The 14,948-nt window shown below is 42.7% G+C and overlaps 1 protein-coding gene across 1 annotated transcript; it reads left to right on the forward strand.

Annotated features, from left to right (window-relative positions):
• Positions 1-1,633: 1,633 nt before the first annotated feature.
• Positions 1,634-14,705, forward strand: mfn1b (mitofusin 1b). The gene is made up of 18 exons (XM_004570241.3): positions 1,634-1,801; positions 2,229-2,386; positions 2,500-2,635; positions 3,369-3,531; positions 4,523-4,647; positions 4,729-4,837; positions 6,835-6,942; positions 7,052-7,205; positions 7,441-7,508; positions 8,933-9,054; positions 9,302-9,428; positions 10,632-10,736; positions 11,116-11,218; positions 11,815-12,041; positions 12,122-12,292; positions 12,994-13,190; positions 13,432-13,566; positions 13,791-14,705. The coding sequence occupies exons 2-18, from the start codon at positions 2,239-2,241 to the stop codon at positions 13,858-13,860; spliced, it is 2,268 nt and encodes a 755-aa protein (XP_004570298.2). The 5' UTR covers positions 1,634-1,801; positions 2,229-2,238; the 3' UTR covers positions 13,861-14,705.
• Positions 14,706-14,948: the final 243 nt, after the last annotated feature.

A 14,948-nucleotide genomic window follows, 5' to 3' on the forward strand; every position in this document is an offset into this window, starting at 1 on the left:
TGATTTTAGTTTAATTTGGTTTTAATAACAGGTTTACCGGGTATGGTGCTTATTTTTTTCAGTTTCACTGGGTGTTTTTTTTTTTGTTTGTTTTACTTTCACTTCACTTTCACTAAATTCTTAGACGTTTTTTGCAGAAACATGTGCAGAGAGTCTGTTTTTTAAATCGTATATCCTGGACAGGCGTTTACAGTAAAGGAGAGCTCCGGGTCGGACACATTCTTTGCTCATTGATTGGCTGTTTCCGGACAACCGTTTCGTCACTTATCTCCGCCCCCTGTCCTGAGACTGGAGCTGACGCTGGCGGGGGCTGCGTCAAATGGAAGAACAGGAAGTCTAGACACTTAAAGTTTGAAAATAAAAGAACGGTCAGGACAATTGGCCGCTAAAGCGGTTTCAAAGAGAAAAAATATATAGAGTCGATATTGTTTCTCAAGGGTGACACGTTTAAGTTCTAAAAACAATGGCAGCGGTAAAACAGTAAAACACGCATAGTTTAACAGCAATTAAACTAAAGCGACATCAGTTAGCAGCGGTCACATTTACAGTACTGTACTTTCTAGTAGGGGTGGGTTTTGATAATCGATTTATCGATTAAAATCGATTCTGGCTTGGATAACGTGATATCGATTCATTAAAATCCTGAATCGATTTTTTAAATATTAATTTATTTTGCCCGAAACGCTAGAATCTCAGGTTAAACCTCACAAAATTTCAAGAACCCCCAAACAGCTAAAACAGTAAATGAGAGCAGGAACACAGATTCTGCACAAAGATGTAAACACAAAGCTCGGACCCGCCGATGGATCAGAATCAGTGAGATGTTGCCTTTCTCTCACATGACGGCACGGACACAGTCGGGGCTGAAAGCCGACAGCTCGCTGATTGCGAAGTTTCGGCGGGTCCGCGCTTTGTGTTTACGCCCTTTTGCGGTGATTCTAAAGCTGTTAGTTTTATCTCTCTCCAAACATTATTGACCGAACCAGCAGCAAAAGAAGATCCAAACTACGCTTCATAAAAACATCGTCATGAATTCCCTCTGACTTTTGCTGTTTTGCTTCCACCACACTTCATGCACATCTCTCTTTCTTTCTCTCTCTCTCAGTATACTTCAAGAACAGTTTCCCGTCTAAAAATCTGTTTTCTGCATTATTCGCTTGCTTGTTACGCACAAGTCTACTGTTGTTTACAGCACTGTCGGCTGCTGTTTAACTTCAGAGGTAATGTTCATATGTTGATTAATGGTTTTCTTTTGTTTTTGATGTACTGCAGAATATTTTTATAAAATCCCAGGCCAGGAAAATCACCTTCGTGTTTTTCTGTGTTTTATCTTCAGCTACTTTGACACAAAGGCATCTGCTGTGATGCTCACACCTTTGATAAAGTCTGGAAAGTGTCAGCTTCCTTTTTATAGATAGAAAAATATGTAAATGTACTGATCTGAATTATAATATTTCTGACTGTCAAAATTTCCCAGATTTAAATCGAATCGAATTGAATCGAATCGTGGATCGAATCGATTCGGGACCTTGTGAATCGGAATCAAATCGATTCTAGAAATCAGTGAGATACCCAGCCCTACTTTCTAGTGTTTCTGTCAAAGCTGCATTTTATTTTGAAAAGTTGTTTCGGAAGCATACTTCTTCCTCTAACTAACTTGGCGCTGTGACATTACAGTGAACACACGGGCCAGTCTGACAGCAATCAATCTTCCAGTAAGCAAAGGAGATCTCTGCATTGTCCACCCGGATCTATATTATTTGTGTTATGAGAAGAGGACGCGGGCTCTCTTTGGACAGCGGTGAGGAAAAAAAGTAGCGCCGGGGCTAATGCTAGCTTACGGCTGCCTGTAACATGACCTAGCTTAATCGGTTAGCCTCCAGGACAGCACTCACCGTGAGAGATTTTCAAGTGTTACAGCTGCTAATAACTAACCGGGAAAAGCCGGACATATGTGTGTACAGCTACCTATCTGAACACCGTGTGTAGCAATGTGTAGGAAGATGCACGGCGTCACTGCTAACTCTTGTTCGATAACTTTGCTAAAAACACTTTTAATAAACAATCCATCTTCCATCCACTGCAGTTTGATACTTTGATACTTAAGTTATGTAACTGTAATATTAAGATCAACAGAAGTGTTTCGGCTCGATCCAAACTGTGTTTGCGGTGTTGTTCGTGCCCGCTGATACGAGTGTGTTTGTCCTTGCTGACGCCTCCGGTTTCAGATTGACCAGCATGGCTGCGGCGCCTCCACTCAGACGGACAGACTCGGCCCGGGGCGAGTTTTCCCCTCTCAAGCACTTTGTTGTGGCCAAGAAGACGATAAGCGATGTGTTCGAGCAGCTACTCCACTACGTGAAGGAGACTTCAGAGTTTGTGGAAGGTGAGAGAAGTTTGCCTGGGAGCTTCTAACACCGACTTCTTGTCAATCAGGAGTGTTGGTGCAGGAGGCGCACAGCACTTGCTTTTCTTCATGCTGTGTTTTTGTGCTGACAGACATCAGCGGGAATAAAGCTTTGGAGAACATCGCAACTCAGGATCAGAAGGAGCAGATTAAGGCATATAGAGACAAACTGGCTGTCATCAAGGAGGTGCTGGCACGCAGGCACATGAAAGTGGCCTTTTTTGGCAGGTTAGTCTACCTGTTGACCAGATTTATTTTTATTTAATGACATTTTATTAATAAAAAGTTTTTGTTATCGGTTTACTTCAGTGATGTGTTTGTGAGATTTAAGAAGATCAGAACAGGTATTACAATATAAACGGTGCATTTGTGAAGAAAGTGGACTCACACTCATCTTAAGTCTTGCTAAAGAAGTCTTTTTTATTTTTATTTCAGTGTAATCAGGTGTTTTCACATCTAGTTTTACTTTTTATGTTTACTTTCGTTGAACTATAATAACCATGATGCTTTACACATGCTCTACCAAAAGCGGTGCTATTCTTAAATGGTATTTTCCAGAGTGGGTTTTTTTTTTTTGTGACGCTCTCGGTCGTGGGAATGTAAAGCACTCTTTTCCCTGTTGTGTGGAAGGGCGTGTCTTTACTTTCATTTTCTTTAACTATGAGTCAGTGCCTCGAGTAGTTACCTGACCGTGAAACTAATGTGTTACAGCAAAACAAGCATGTCCTATATTCAAGTAATTCAGTCAGATGGCAATAAATTGCACCATACAGCAGCTGGACTAGCTGAAAATAACAGGAACTTTGTACGTAACACTTTCATTTCTTTATGAGTTTTTAAAATTATGAGCACACTGAGCAACAACAGGTCTCACTTGCAAATGAGACCTCGAGTGTCAGTGGGACCGCCTGTGTGAATAAAGGTTAAATAAGTAAGTAAAGAATCTGTTTGTTGATCTCAGGACCAGTAATGGTAAAAGCACAGTGATTAATGCCATGCTGAGGGATCGAGTGCTGCCAAGTGGTATTGGCCACACCACCAACTGCTTCTTGAGTGTGGAGGGCACCGATGACGATAAGGCCTACCTCAAGACAGACGGCTCAGATGAAAAGAAGAGTGTCAAGGTAAGTTTAATTCAGAGGCAGCAGAATGTTTTTGGAAGTTTGCGAGCTCTGTCTAGTAATTATGTGCAGCTGATCCCCTCCAGAGAAACCGAGGACAAAGTTTACGTGAACACACGCACCAGAATGCCACCGTGGTCGTTAATCAGAGCATCTGCTCACACTGCTTGCCGCTCTTTCTATCATACTATACATTCTTATTCTTGTTGTTTGTGGTTTGCTATTAAAACACCAGTAATAATGGGACTGAAGTTTTTCACAGTTGCAGATAAATGTAGCACTTGAGTAGCTAAATGGACTGGTTCTTATATGGCGCTTTCACACCAGCACTTATTTCTGTGTAAGTGCTTTCTGTCTAACTTCACACACATTCATACTCCGATGTGTCTGCAAGCATGCAGAGTGGAGCAGCCAGGGATTGAACCACAAACCTTTCAGGTAGTCGATGGCTTGCTCTACCTCGTGAGCTACAGCCACGTAAATAGTCAGTTGAATGCAAATTGAACTGGGCAAAGGCTGAACTTGTAGCCATGTAAGAACATGTGACATGAAGGCAGGCTGTTTACTGCAGTGTCAGGTGTCTGAAATTTAAAGGAGACCCTACAGTCTTGTTTACTGTGTGGAGCTGAGCGGCTTCGTCTCACCTTCCTAATAATCAGTCCGGTGTTTTTACGTGTTATAACTCAAGTGATTAAAGCTAGGTGGGTTTCCAAGTGGTAAATTTACTCATATTTATAAATAATGCGCTTCTACTCGAATCAAGCACTCAAAGCACTTTTCACTACAAGCCACTTTTCTTCCAGTCATACAGACCTAAGGTGCTTTGTTAACACACTCTCTCACACTCTGATGGATTCTTGGGACAATTCAGCACCCTTCGGTGGTTTTTAACACATTTTGGTGGCTGCAAAATGTGCTATAATTTTCATTTGCATTACTATAAACTTTTTGTGTAAATATTCCTAACATCAGTGGATTTCCTCCCTGTCTGCAGACCGTGAACCAGCTGGCTCACGCGCTTCTCATGGATGAAAGCCTGGATGCCGGCTGCCTAGTACGTGTCTTCTGGCCAAAGACAAAATGTGCTCTGCTGCGAGATGACCTGGTGCTTGTAGACAGGTAACAGGATCAGATCTTCGCATCTGAAAAGTCCACCTATCTCGTACATTTGGTGTATTTGACCTCCCTTCTGACTTCCAGCCCCGGAACAGACGTCACGTTAGAGCTGGACAGCTGGATAGACAAGTTTTGCCTGGATGCTGATGTTTTTGTGCTGGTGGCAAACTCGGAGTCTACACTCATGAACACGGTAAAGTGTCTCACACACATCAAACTCATGTTTGGCTGCTGTCCTGGTGTCACTCTGTTTCAATAATTAGTTGCAGCAGTACTTTCATGCGTAGATAGGGAATAACCCGAGCTGGGGAAAAGGCCGGATAACGTTTTAAATCATCGAAACAGCTCCATGGGTGAGCGCCACTCACTTAAGGATTGATCAAAGAAATTCCCTCATTGTTCCCGCTTGTAATTCAGCTCTGAATTTTGTCATCGTATTGCCAGCACCTGTCATCTTATCTGATCTGTCTAGTCAGCTTTTTTCAGATTGCCTATATGCTTGTGTCAGTCATCAAAACCATTATTAAAACCATTATTAGGCTTGTTAGTTACTGATCTTTTATCTGCTCTTTCTTTGTCAGTTACTTGTTTAAACGTATATTAATGCATATATTGATAGCTATTAGATGATAGGGTCGCTGTGTCCGTCGGCCCGTTGTCACCCGTCATTGCTCTATAAGCCTCTAAGTTTTCATTTAAGTTGATGGTGTCCTCCAAAGACCTATCTCCCCTCACCACACTCCCTGCTGGTAACTGATGCCCTCAGGGGTCGGTGCGTTGGTGGTTCTTGGTGTCCGGGGCTGGGCGCTCAGGTATGTACCAGTTCACTCCCGGTGACTACTTGGCGGGGCCTGGTGCCTGTTGGTCGGTCAGGTCTCTTCCGGGGCAAAGGGGGCCCTCATTCTGGCACAGCTGGCTGCCGGCAGAGCCGGCGGGCACGCCACTGCAGCCCCCTCTGGCTTCTGCTCCGTGGCTACTGGGTGACCCCTCATCTGGGGCTCTCCTCAGCTCTTCCCACACTCCAGTGGTCCTCCTTGGACTCTCGCACTCTGGGGCCTCTGGATGTCTGGGGCCTGGATCTCTTCCATGCCTGCTTCATGCCCTGGGGGACGGGGCTATGGCTCTCTACATCCTCTAGCAGACCGTTACATGGGGAAACCTTTTGAATACAAGCGCGCTGATCCACATAGGTGTGCACGCAGGTGTTCACTGTTCATAGACACAAACTACACCTCTATTGGCTGCTATTTCCAAGCACATTGTGCACTGTCTGTCCTGCTTGCTGCACAACAACATTCAATATTTAGTATTTACTGCTGTTTACACTTGGCTAGATTAACGTGATGGTGTTGTTTAGTATGTTGCTTTGTTTTTTGCTTGTTTTCTCTTTTTTCTCTCAACAGGTGATCCAGGAGATTTTTTTTTCTTCTTTCTCTTTTTAAGTGCCCTTTCTCACTGTCCCGCTTCCCTTCTGTTTTTCTTTTCCTTCATCTTTCTTTCTCCCTTTCCTATCCCTCAGTCATGTCTGTCCCATCTGTAACAACTGAAAATAAAATATAATAATAACAACAAAGGTCGATCAAATGGACCAATACGGCAAGGCCGTGATGATCCATTGGGCAAAGTAAATCCATTGGGTATCCTTGTTGGTCTTCAGACAACAATTCTGACGGCTAAAGAACCAAATGGGACAGGCAAAAAAATAAAAAAAATAAGTGGATGGTGGCACAGCAGTTTGACTCCAAGTTTCCAGTTCTGTGAGAGCCAGAGGGGCCGTGTGGATGTTCTCTATGCTGAGCTGATAAGAGTGCAACCAGCCAGTGTTTGTGTCCGACCACAAACAGGCCCCACTCTTCTTTCTGTCTGCACATTCATACAGCGTGAAGCTAAACACAGCCAGTCACAGAGATCTTTAGCGCAGCTGCAGTTCTTAAAGGCAAAGCAGACTTGCATTCCACTCTGGGCTTTTCTGTAGATATAAATCGAGGATTTATGTAAATAACTTTGATGGCTGAGTAGCAAACATAAAGCTACCATTTCTGCATAAGTGTGCAAACCGTGAGGATTTTTACCCCTGCAGTCTGCACCCTGTCAAATCAAGCAGGAGCTTTGTTTTGGAAAGAAAGAAATGACTTCCTGTCTTTACTGTTCTGCACTACTCAGACTGTCCTTTAACTTCTTTGCTTCTAGGAAAAGCACTTTTTCCACAAAGTGAATGAGCGTCTTTCAAAGCCGAACATCTTCATCCTCAACAATCGCTGGGACGCCTCAGCAAATGAACCAGAATACATGGAGGACGTGAGTATGGGATTGCTGTGTCATCAGCCTCCAATGAAAGAGATTGTTACTTTGAGAATAAATAATGTAAAAAACCTCATACGTGAAGGTGGCGTGTCTTCTTTTTCAGGTGAGGAAGCAGCACACAGACCGTTGTGTGAACTTCTTGGTGGATGAGCTCAAAGTTTTGGACAGTGATAAGGCACCCAACCACATTTTCTTTGTCTCTGCAAAGGAGGTGCTCAATTCCCGTATGCAGCGTGCACAAGGCATGCCTGAAACAGGTGAGGATACAGGGAAGGTCGGACTAACAAAGTGTACTACCCAGATTTCATACACGTGTGTTCACCAGTGTTACGCAGAAGCCTTGATATCAATATAAAGCAGAACTATGAATGAATATTAAATTAGAGGTTTAGATGTTTACATCCGATGTGAGTCAAAGTATTGTACGCGTGCATTTTTGCAGTCATGTTCAGAACTTTATGATCTTTCTAATGTGATTAAATTGTCCAACAGGTGGCGCTCTTGCTGAGGGCTTCCAGGAGAGACTGAAGGAGTTTCAGTGCTTTGAAAGGAGGTTTGAGGTGTGTTTGTGTGCGTTTAGGAAAACGAATACATTGAAGCGTATATTCCAATGTTTACTAACAAACTGAGTGTTGGATGGATGTTTCAGTCGTTACAAATATAGGATTCAAAGAAACGTTAGGTTGCATGGATGCCTGCTGAGAGCTGCAGTTAGCGCATCGTCAGAAATTACCGCTGAAGAAAGAAGGGAACTCACCGCTAAGCTAACTGAGATTGTTTCCTCATTCATTGTGAGCAGGAGAAGAAAAGAGTGGCTGCTCTACAAGAAGCAGAACTTAGCTTGTTGCATAAGTCTGCTAACATTTGTGGAATAAATAAGAAATCTTCAGATGTTCCTTTGCCAGCTCAAAGTAGTAGTAGTCTGTGTGTTTCGATGTTTAAAAAAAAAAACCAAGAGTCGGCGTGAGTCTTCCCTCGAGCAGTAACAGCTGACAGAAGCAGCCAGCTGCTCAGACTTTGACTCCCGCAGAGCCGTCCACTCGCTGCGCCTTTTTTACATCAACCTGCGTCTTCATTGCTGAAATCTAGATTCACTTAGGTGAGGGCAGCCGTTTGTTTTATTCCACATTTTTTTTCATTGAGTTTTCTATTGCTGCTTTTTTTATTTATTTTTTTTAATTTTGCATCTTATTGTGGTATTTTGTTTTTTGTTGTATTTTACTGTATAGATCCTGGGAATAAAAGCACATAGAATAAGAGACATTTGGCTTCACTGGCAGCTTGGTCTGGCTGTTGGGGTTGTTAGTGATGGATGCTGGAACATCAGATTACATCCAACATAGGAAAATGTTAAAGTAGGCAGTTAGCAAGTTAGCATACACTTCTCCTCCTCCTTTACACCTGAAATAGCCCAATAAAGGAGGAATTGTTTGGAAGAGAGCATATCAGACAAATCATCATACAGCTGGGAAAGGGGAAACAAAAAGTGCTCTGTGAGAAAAACAAAGAAAGCACAGTTCTGATGACGTAGATTTACTATATCGTTAGAGAGCTGCTTCTGTCAGGGTCAGGAATCTGTTTCCAGTAAGTCATCGCGATACTCTTTACTTAACTTAAAATGAAGAACAGCTACTTTAAATCCCAACATGACATAAATTCCTGCTTATCTATGTTGCACTTCCTCCTTCATTCTGTTGCGTTTGTGTTTAAATTCACTTAATATGTTGATTTTTATTTCTTAATTTTGTTGTGAGATCACCAACACACTACTGTGACCAAATGTGGGCTGCGTGACACAAGATACGCACTCTGCTGCTGTCGTTTCCACACCTGTGTTTCCATTTCTTTTCTTCTTCTTTTAAGTCAAACGTAGCAGGTGTTTATCTTGTCCTACATTCGTCCCTGGTGGCGTGCAAGTTCCCGCACGGCGTCCAGCAGCAGCCACAGTAAATGTCACAGTAACTTGTGTGTTATGGCCTCGCAGGAGTGTATCTCGCAGTCAGCAGTGAAAACAAAGTTTGAGCAGCACACTATCAGGGCCAAGCAGATCACAGAACAAGTCAAGAGCATAATGGATGCCATCCACATCGAGGCCGCGGAGAAGAGGTGAGCGCCCACTACGTTTTCTTTACTTATAATGTCTGATCTTCCTCCAGCTGAAGGGTTTCTAGAGATAAAACATCAGCATGCTGAAAAATTATGTGATCATTTGAGTTGTCAACATGTGTTTTTTTTGTTTTTTGTTTTGCTTCTTTCTGCTGTGCAGGTCTAATCAACGTTTTACTGTCAAGTTATTTACCTGCTAGTTTGCATGTGTGACAGCATTTCCTGTTTGGGGGGTGGGGGTCTTCAGAGTGGCGGCACTGGAGGACAGAGAGTATCAGATGGATCGGCTGGAGTTTGTCAAGAATCAACTCAACCTGCTAGTCGATGAAATTAAAAAGAAGATCAAGGCGATCAGTGAGGACGTGGAGTCCAAGGTAACACTGACAAAAAGAGAAATTGATTTTTTTCTACCCTGAAGGATCTCCAACCTCAGATATTTACTTTGTGATTACACCAACACATGCAGTGCTAATTATCTGCTGATCACTTAGGTGTTTCATCTCATCATAGTTTTTAAGGAGCCAGATATTACTATATATCAGCTAAGAGGTTTTTTTTCTGCTTATAAAACAGATTTCTCGTTTATTTATGAACTTGGTCACGCTGTCTGCTTTTATTAGCAAACACGTTGCCAACAGCAGATGGCAGGGTGCCCTCTGGTGGCCAAATTATGCATAATCAACACCTGATTGAAGGGTGTTTCACCTGTCTCTTCTTTAGATCAGCTGATAAATTTATCAGATGTTATAAATGCCAGTAGGTCAGCAAATAGCAAATATTATATCAATCAATCAATCAATTTGTAAGCAACATTTAAAAACCACACATGTTGACCAAAGTGCTGTACATAGTAACAAAAGTAACAAGTAGAACAAACACGCACAGAGAATAAAACACTCAGTCATGAGTAAAAGCTAGAGAGTAAAAATGTGTTTTGAGACAGGCTTTAAAAATGTCAAGTGTTGGAGAGATCCTAATCTGAAGAGGCAGACTGATCCAAAGTCTGCTCTGTGTGTAGCCTGCTGCTAGGGACAATCAGAAGCAACTTATCAGCTGACCTGAGAGATCTGTTTGCAGTATTTTTAGTTAAAAGGTCAGAGAGGTATGACAGAGCTATTCCATTTAGAGACTTAAAAACAAGCAATAACATCAATTCTACAATGCACTGGAAGCCAGTGTAAACGAGCCTGGAGAGATATGGTCATGTTTACGAGCGCCTGTCAGGAGTCGGACTGCAGCATCCTGAACTAGCTGAAGAGCAGAGCCTGGCTGGTACCGAAATAAAGACTATTACAGTCGTCAAGCCTGGATGAAATAAACGCATGGATCACTTTCTCAGAGTCAGCAGGTGACAAGCTGATTAACAGAGCTTTTGTCTGTTTCCTTTCTCCTTTAAATGAAAGTAACTTAATTACCTCTATATGCAAAAATAAAACTGTAATTGGTTTTTTTTTCTTCTTTATTTCGCTGATATTGAAATTGGAAAAACTTCTTGATGCCTGGACAGAAACCAGAGGAAGCTCCATTGTGTGTCACTGACTAGATCAACTTGAGCTCCCATGTTGCGTTTTATCCAGGTTTCCACCGCCATGGGGGAGGAGATCTGTCGCCTTCATTTAATTGTTGATGAGTTCCACTGTGACTTCCACCCCTCACCTCAGGTCCTCAAAATGTACAAGTCTGTAAGTAAAGGCAGCATAAAAACACCTCAGACGAAATAAAAGCCAATAAAATGATGTTCTGCTTAGCCGGCTGTAAGGGTCAACAATCGATGCTCATTAAAGTTGTCTGCTACACATTGAGTCACCAAGCAGATAAACTGCCTGTACATACTACTTGCTGAAGTTTCTCTCTGCTACACTGTGTACTACACACATTTAGTTTAACTTTATCTGACAGGCCTCTGAAAGCATTTAGCATCTGCTAGCTTTAGCACTACAGTGTTCCAGTTTCAGTTTTAGTGGAATAACAGATGCAAAGTCTGCATAAACACTGTGACAGTGCCATGCGTGCAAAGATCCTTTTTTCCATCTGACCTCTGACCCCTGTTGCTGTTGGCAGGAGCTGCTGGGTCACGTGGAGGAGGGGATGGGCAAGAATTTGGCTTTCCGCTGCTCCAATGCTGTCAACGCCTCTGTTCAGTCCACCCAGGAATACATGATAGGTAATTCACGTAACACGGATGTTAATGAATAAGAGCTCCTTTGCAATGTTGCAATATAAAAGCTGAAGTCGTTAACGCAATTTCTGAAAATGGTTTCATCTCTTAAGAAATGGATATTTTTTATTAGAAAATGGCTTCAGGGCAGCATTTTTTCGCTCCGTCACTCATTCGCAGCATTGCTAAACTTGGTCAGAACCTTTTTGCCTTCAGGCTGATGTCTGCTACACCCTGATCACTGCTATATTTACCCTCCTCGCTGAATGCCGTCATTCCATGCCCCATTATGCGACAAATGCGTCACTGTCATGCACGCATGCAAGCTGTGCTCGGTGACAGTGATGTTGTAAAGGTGTTAATGTGCCCTCTGATGAAAAGACTTCCGGAGCTGTTCTATAAATCGGTTTCTCTTTTTCCTTGTAAGGAAAAGTGCAACACAAACGTGTCATATTTGGTTCTTAACTTTGAGCCCAGCAGGTCCCTAAAATTATACCAGCTCCAAATGTGTCCAAATGTGAATGTCCTCATTTTGAAGGGCTGCCCACTTAGTGTCCAAATATGCCTTCTCTTCATTTTATGCTGGGATTCTCCCTTTCCAGAGAGCATGCTCCCTCTGCTTCCCTCTTCAACCCAGAGCCAGGTGTCCATGCTGATGAACAGCAGGAAGTTTGACATGAGTTACGACCTAAACTGCGCCACACTTTGCAGCGACTTCCAGGAAGACATTGAGTTTAAGTTTTCGCTGGGCTGGAAAGCGTTAGTCCACCGCTTTCTGGGATCTGCCAATGCAGAGAGAGCTCTTAGACTGGTGGACCAGAACTTTCAGGTGCGCACCAATCAAGAATTATTATTGTAATGAGACTTTTTCACATCCTATTCTGAAAAACTCTGCTTGTCATTCCTTAGACACCTCGCCCAGCACTGCCTCAGACCCAAACACCCTCCTCCTCTGCGCCCCCCACGACCGTGGCAGTGCCCAACCAGCAGACAGCCCTCATGACCCAGGAGGACCTGATAGTAGCCATCGCTTCCCTCAATTCCCGCACTTCAATGGGCGTACTGGTCGTTGGAGGAGTGGTATGTTGTGTCTGAGGTCGTTTTTAATTCCAACATATGAAATATGGTGTGTGAGTAAGGAAGACAGTAAGTCCATTTTTTTTATCTAGCACATTTCAAACAAAAGTGATTTACAATAAAAAGAAGAAAGAAATAGAAGAAGCTGCTCTTAACCACAGCACTGGTTTCACTGTCAAAGATGTTTGAACCTGTTTTAATAAAAGGAGCCCGAGAACCCAGGTCTCATTTTAACCTCTCAGTTAATAGTGGACAGTCGAACAATATGAACTCTGATTGGACATATTTAACTGTAAGAAACTGTCTTGACATTGAGTTTTTATTTGTTGCACTCCCTGAGCTTTGTTATGGACCAGGGCGTTCCAGTATTCAGAAATCAAAAGTAATGTAAAGTTCAGCTAAATGTCCAAAACTGTGTGTCCAACGAAATTCAGGCCTTATGTTTGCCACCACTGAACTAACATGTACCATGTACTCCCAACTTTGTGATGTGCATTTTAGCCTGTTTAACATTTTCCTGTTAAAAATGGTTGATATTTGTTCCATTGTAGCTCAAAAGGATTGTTTAGACGACCGTCTTTGTAAACCTATAGAGAGAAGAGTAGTATTTGCAAATACATGGTGCTGAACTCGACATGTTTAATCTAAGCTTCCACCACTGAAACAGCAAAATAAGCATGCTTCACCTGCCTACTCTCTCTCAGGTGTGGAGAACCGTTGGCTGGAGGCTGATCGCCCTGTCAGCCTCTCTCTATGGCCTGCTGTACCTATACGAGAGACTCACTTGGACCACGAAGGCAAAGGAGCGTGCTCTGAAGCGGCAGTTTGTGGACTATGCATCCGATAAAATGCAGCTCATGGTCAGCCTTACGAGTGCAAACTGTAGCAAACAAGTCCAACAGTAAGTGTGCTGCCTTTCATATCATCTGTCTATCCAGTGAGCTGACGGTGTGCACTGTGAACCATCTAAAAATCATTTCTGCCACTTGCTCTTCTGTGTGCATGAACAGGTTATAGCCTCATGGTTTTTGCTTCCCTCCTCCTGCCTCCTTTCCTAATTTAAACCTACACAGCTCAGCCCCGCCCTCTGTAACAGAGCTAAATAAATAAGCAGTGCCACACTGTGCCCTCTGTGTTACCAGGGAGATGGCAACCACCTTTGCTAGGCTCTGTCAGCAGGTGGACCAGACGCAGAAAGAGCTGGAGGCAGAAATCCGTCAACTGACAGCGAAGATCGATCAGCTGGAGAGCATCCAGAGCCGCTCCAAGAGCCTGCGGTCAGTCCAGCTCCCTCTCTTATCGGGAATAACGGGAAAAGTAAAGTGTCTGTCTGGGAATTTATCAGGAACCAGTGTGGGGAACGTTAACGTCTCAGATCAAATGAATGATAACAGTAATTGGAAACGTGTAGTTGAGTTCTACATGACAGATATCACAAAATGTTATCTCAACCCAAGAAGGTAATAAGTCAAGTATTTCTCTTTATACACGATGTGTGCAGACATAAAGCCACTGACCTGGAGAAACAGCTGGAGGAGTTCACCAAGCAGTATTTGCAGCCTGAGCAGTGAAGATCCTGTTCTTCATCGCTCCACAGTTCAGCTCTCACGGAGTCAGTCATTCCTCAGTTCGGTGCCACGTCACTGCAAGATCGCGCAAACTACAGCCGAGGTTTATGCGCCGATGTTTTGATAATCAGCTTCTCAATTATTCATTTATAATTGTGTTGGTACCCTGGGAACAGTTTTCAATCTGAATAGCCACTTGTAATTTTTTCCCTTCTTTTTGTGATTTTGTAGATTTGACTGTTAATCTAAAAAAAAAAAAAAAAAGACGATTCTTCATGATTAGCAGAGAGATGTGCAAAGGCCCAGACACAACAGGGTCTGCTGTATGTCAGGCTCTTCTAAAAGCAGTGAACACACCTGAATCCTGTGGTGCAGATATGCTCCACGGGTCACGGTTATCCTGGTCGGCGTGCACACCACCGGTCGGGTGCTGTATTTGGACACTAATGTGCTTCTGACTGTGAATATTTCAGTAACCTCTATGGAGCAAATCAGTACGACTGTACGTGCATCTGTTTGGTCACATCTACATTGTGTGAAAAACAAATTAATTTAATAATGAAAGAAAACATTTTCACAGTTACAGGAAGCTCAGTAAATTCACTCAATCGTTTGAGTACGATTGAAAAGCTGAAGCCTTGTCAGCTATTTTCTAATACTTCAAACTGTATAGAACAAAAGCTTTCAAAATATTCATATATATATTTTATAATACCCTATTTTATTTATACCCATTACCCGATGATGACTACACCAGTGTGCACTTTGTAAACTTTTTTTCCTCAAATGTGTCCTGAAGTATGTGTAGATTTTCCAAATTGCATTAAAACTGCAACGATCTAAAACGAGATTTTGTGTGTTTCTTTTTGGACACTTACAGAAAAAAGGTCAAATGTGTTCAATATTGCAATAAATTAGTCACTCTGCTGCTAGTTTACGATTGAATGGCGTGAAGTCGACAATAACATGCCGTCTGCTGCTGATAATGACTACTGACTGTAAAATGAACAGCAAAAATCAAAAGCCCAACCTGTGGCTGTCTACATGCACAGAAATCTCCAGCCAGACCTACATCAATTTGAAAGAGGAAT

The sequence above is a fragment of the Maylandia zebra genome, linkage group LG23 (assembly GCF_041146795.1).
Source record: "Maylandia zebra isolate NMK-2024a linkage group LG23, Mzebra_GT3a, whole genome shotgun sequence".
Lineage (NCBI taxonomy): Eukaryota > Metazoa > Chordata > Actinopteri > Cichliformes > Cichlidae > Maylandia > Maylandia zebra.

Bases quoted from the DNA above. Each gene is read 5' to 3' on its own strand.
- mfn1b (XM_004570241.3), top strand. From the start codon at position 2,239: ATGGCTGCGGCGCCTCCACTCAGACGGACAGACTCGGCCCGGGGCGAG. The intron at 2,387-2,499 runs GTGAGAGAAGTT...TTGTGCTGACAG, and splicing joins GACTTCAGAGTTTGTGGAAG to ACATCAGCGGGAATAAAGCT. The intron at 7,206-7,440 runs GTGAGGATACAG...ATTGTCCAACAG, and splicing joins ACAAGGCATGCCTGAAACAG to GTGGCGCTCTTGCTGAGGGC.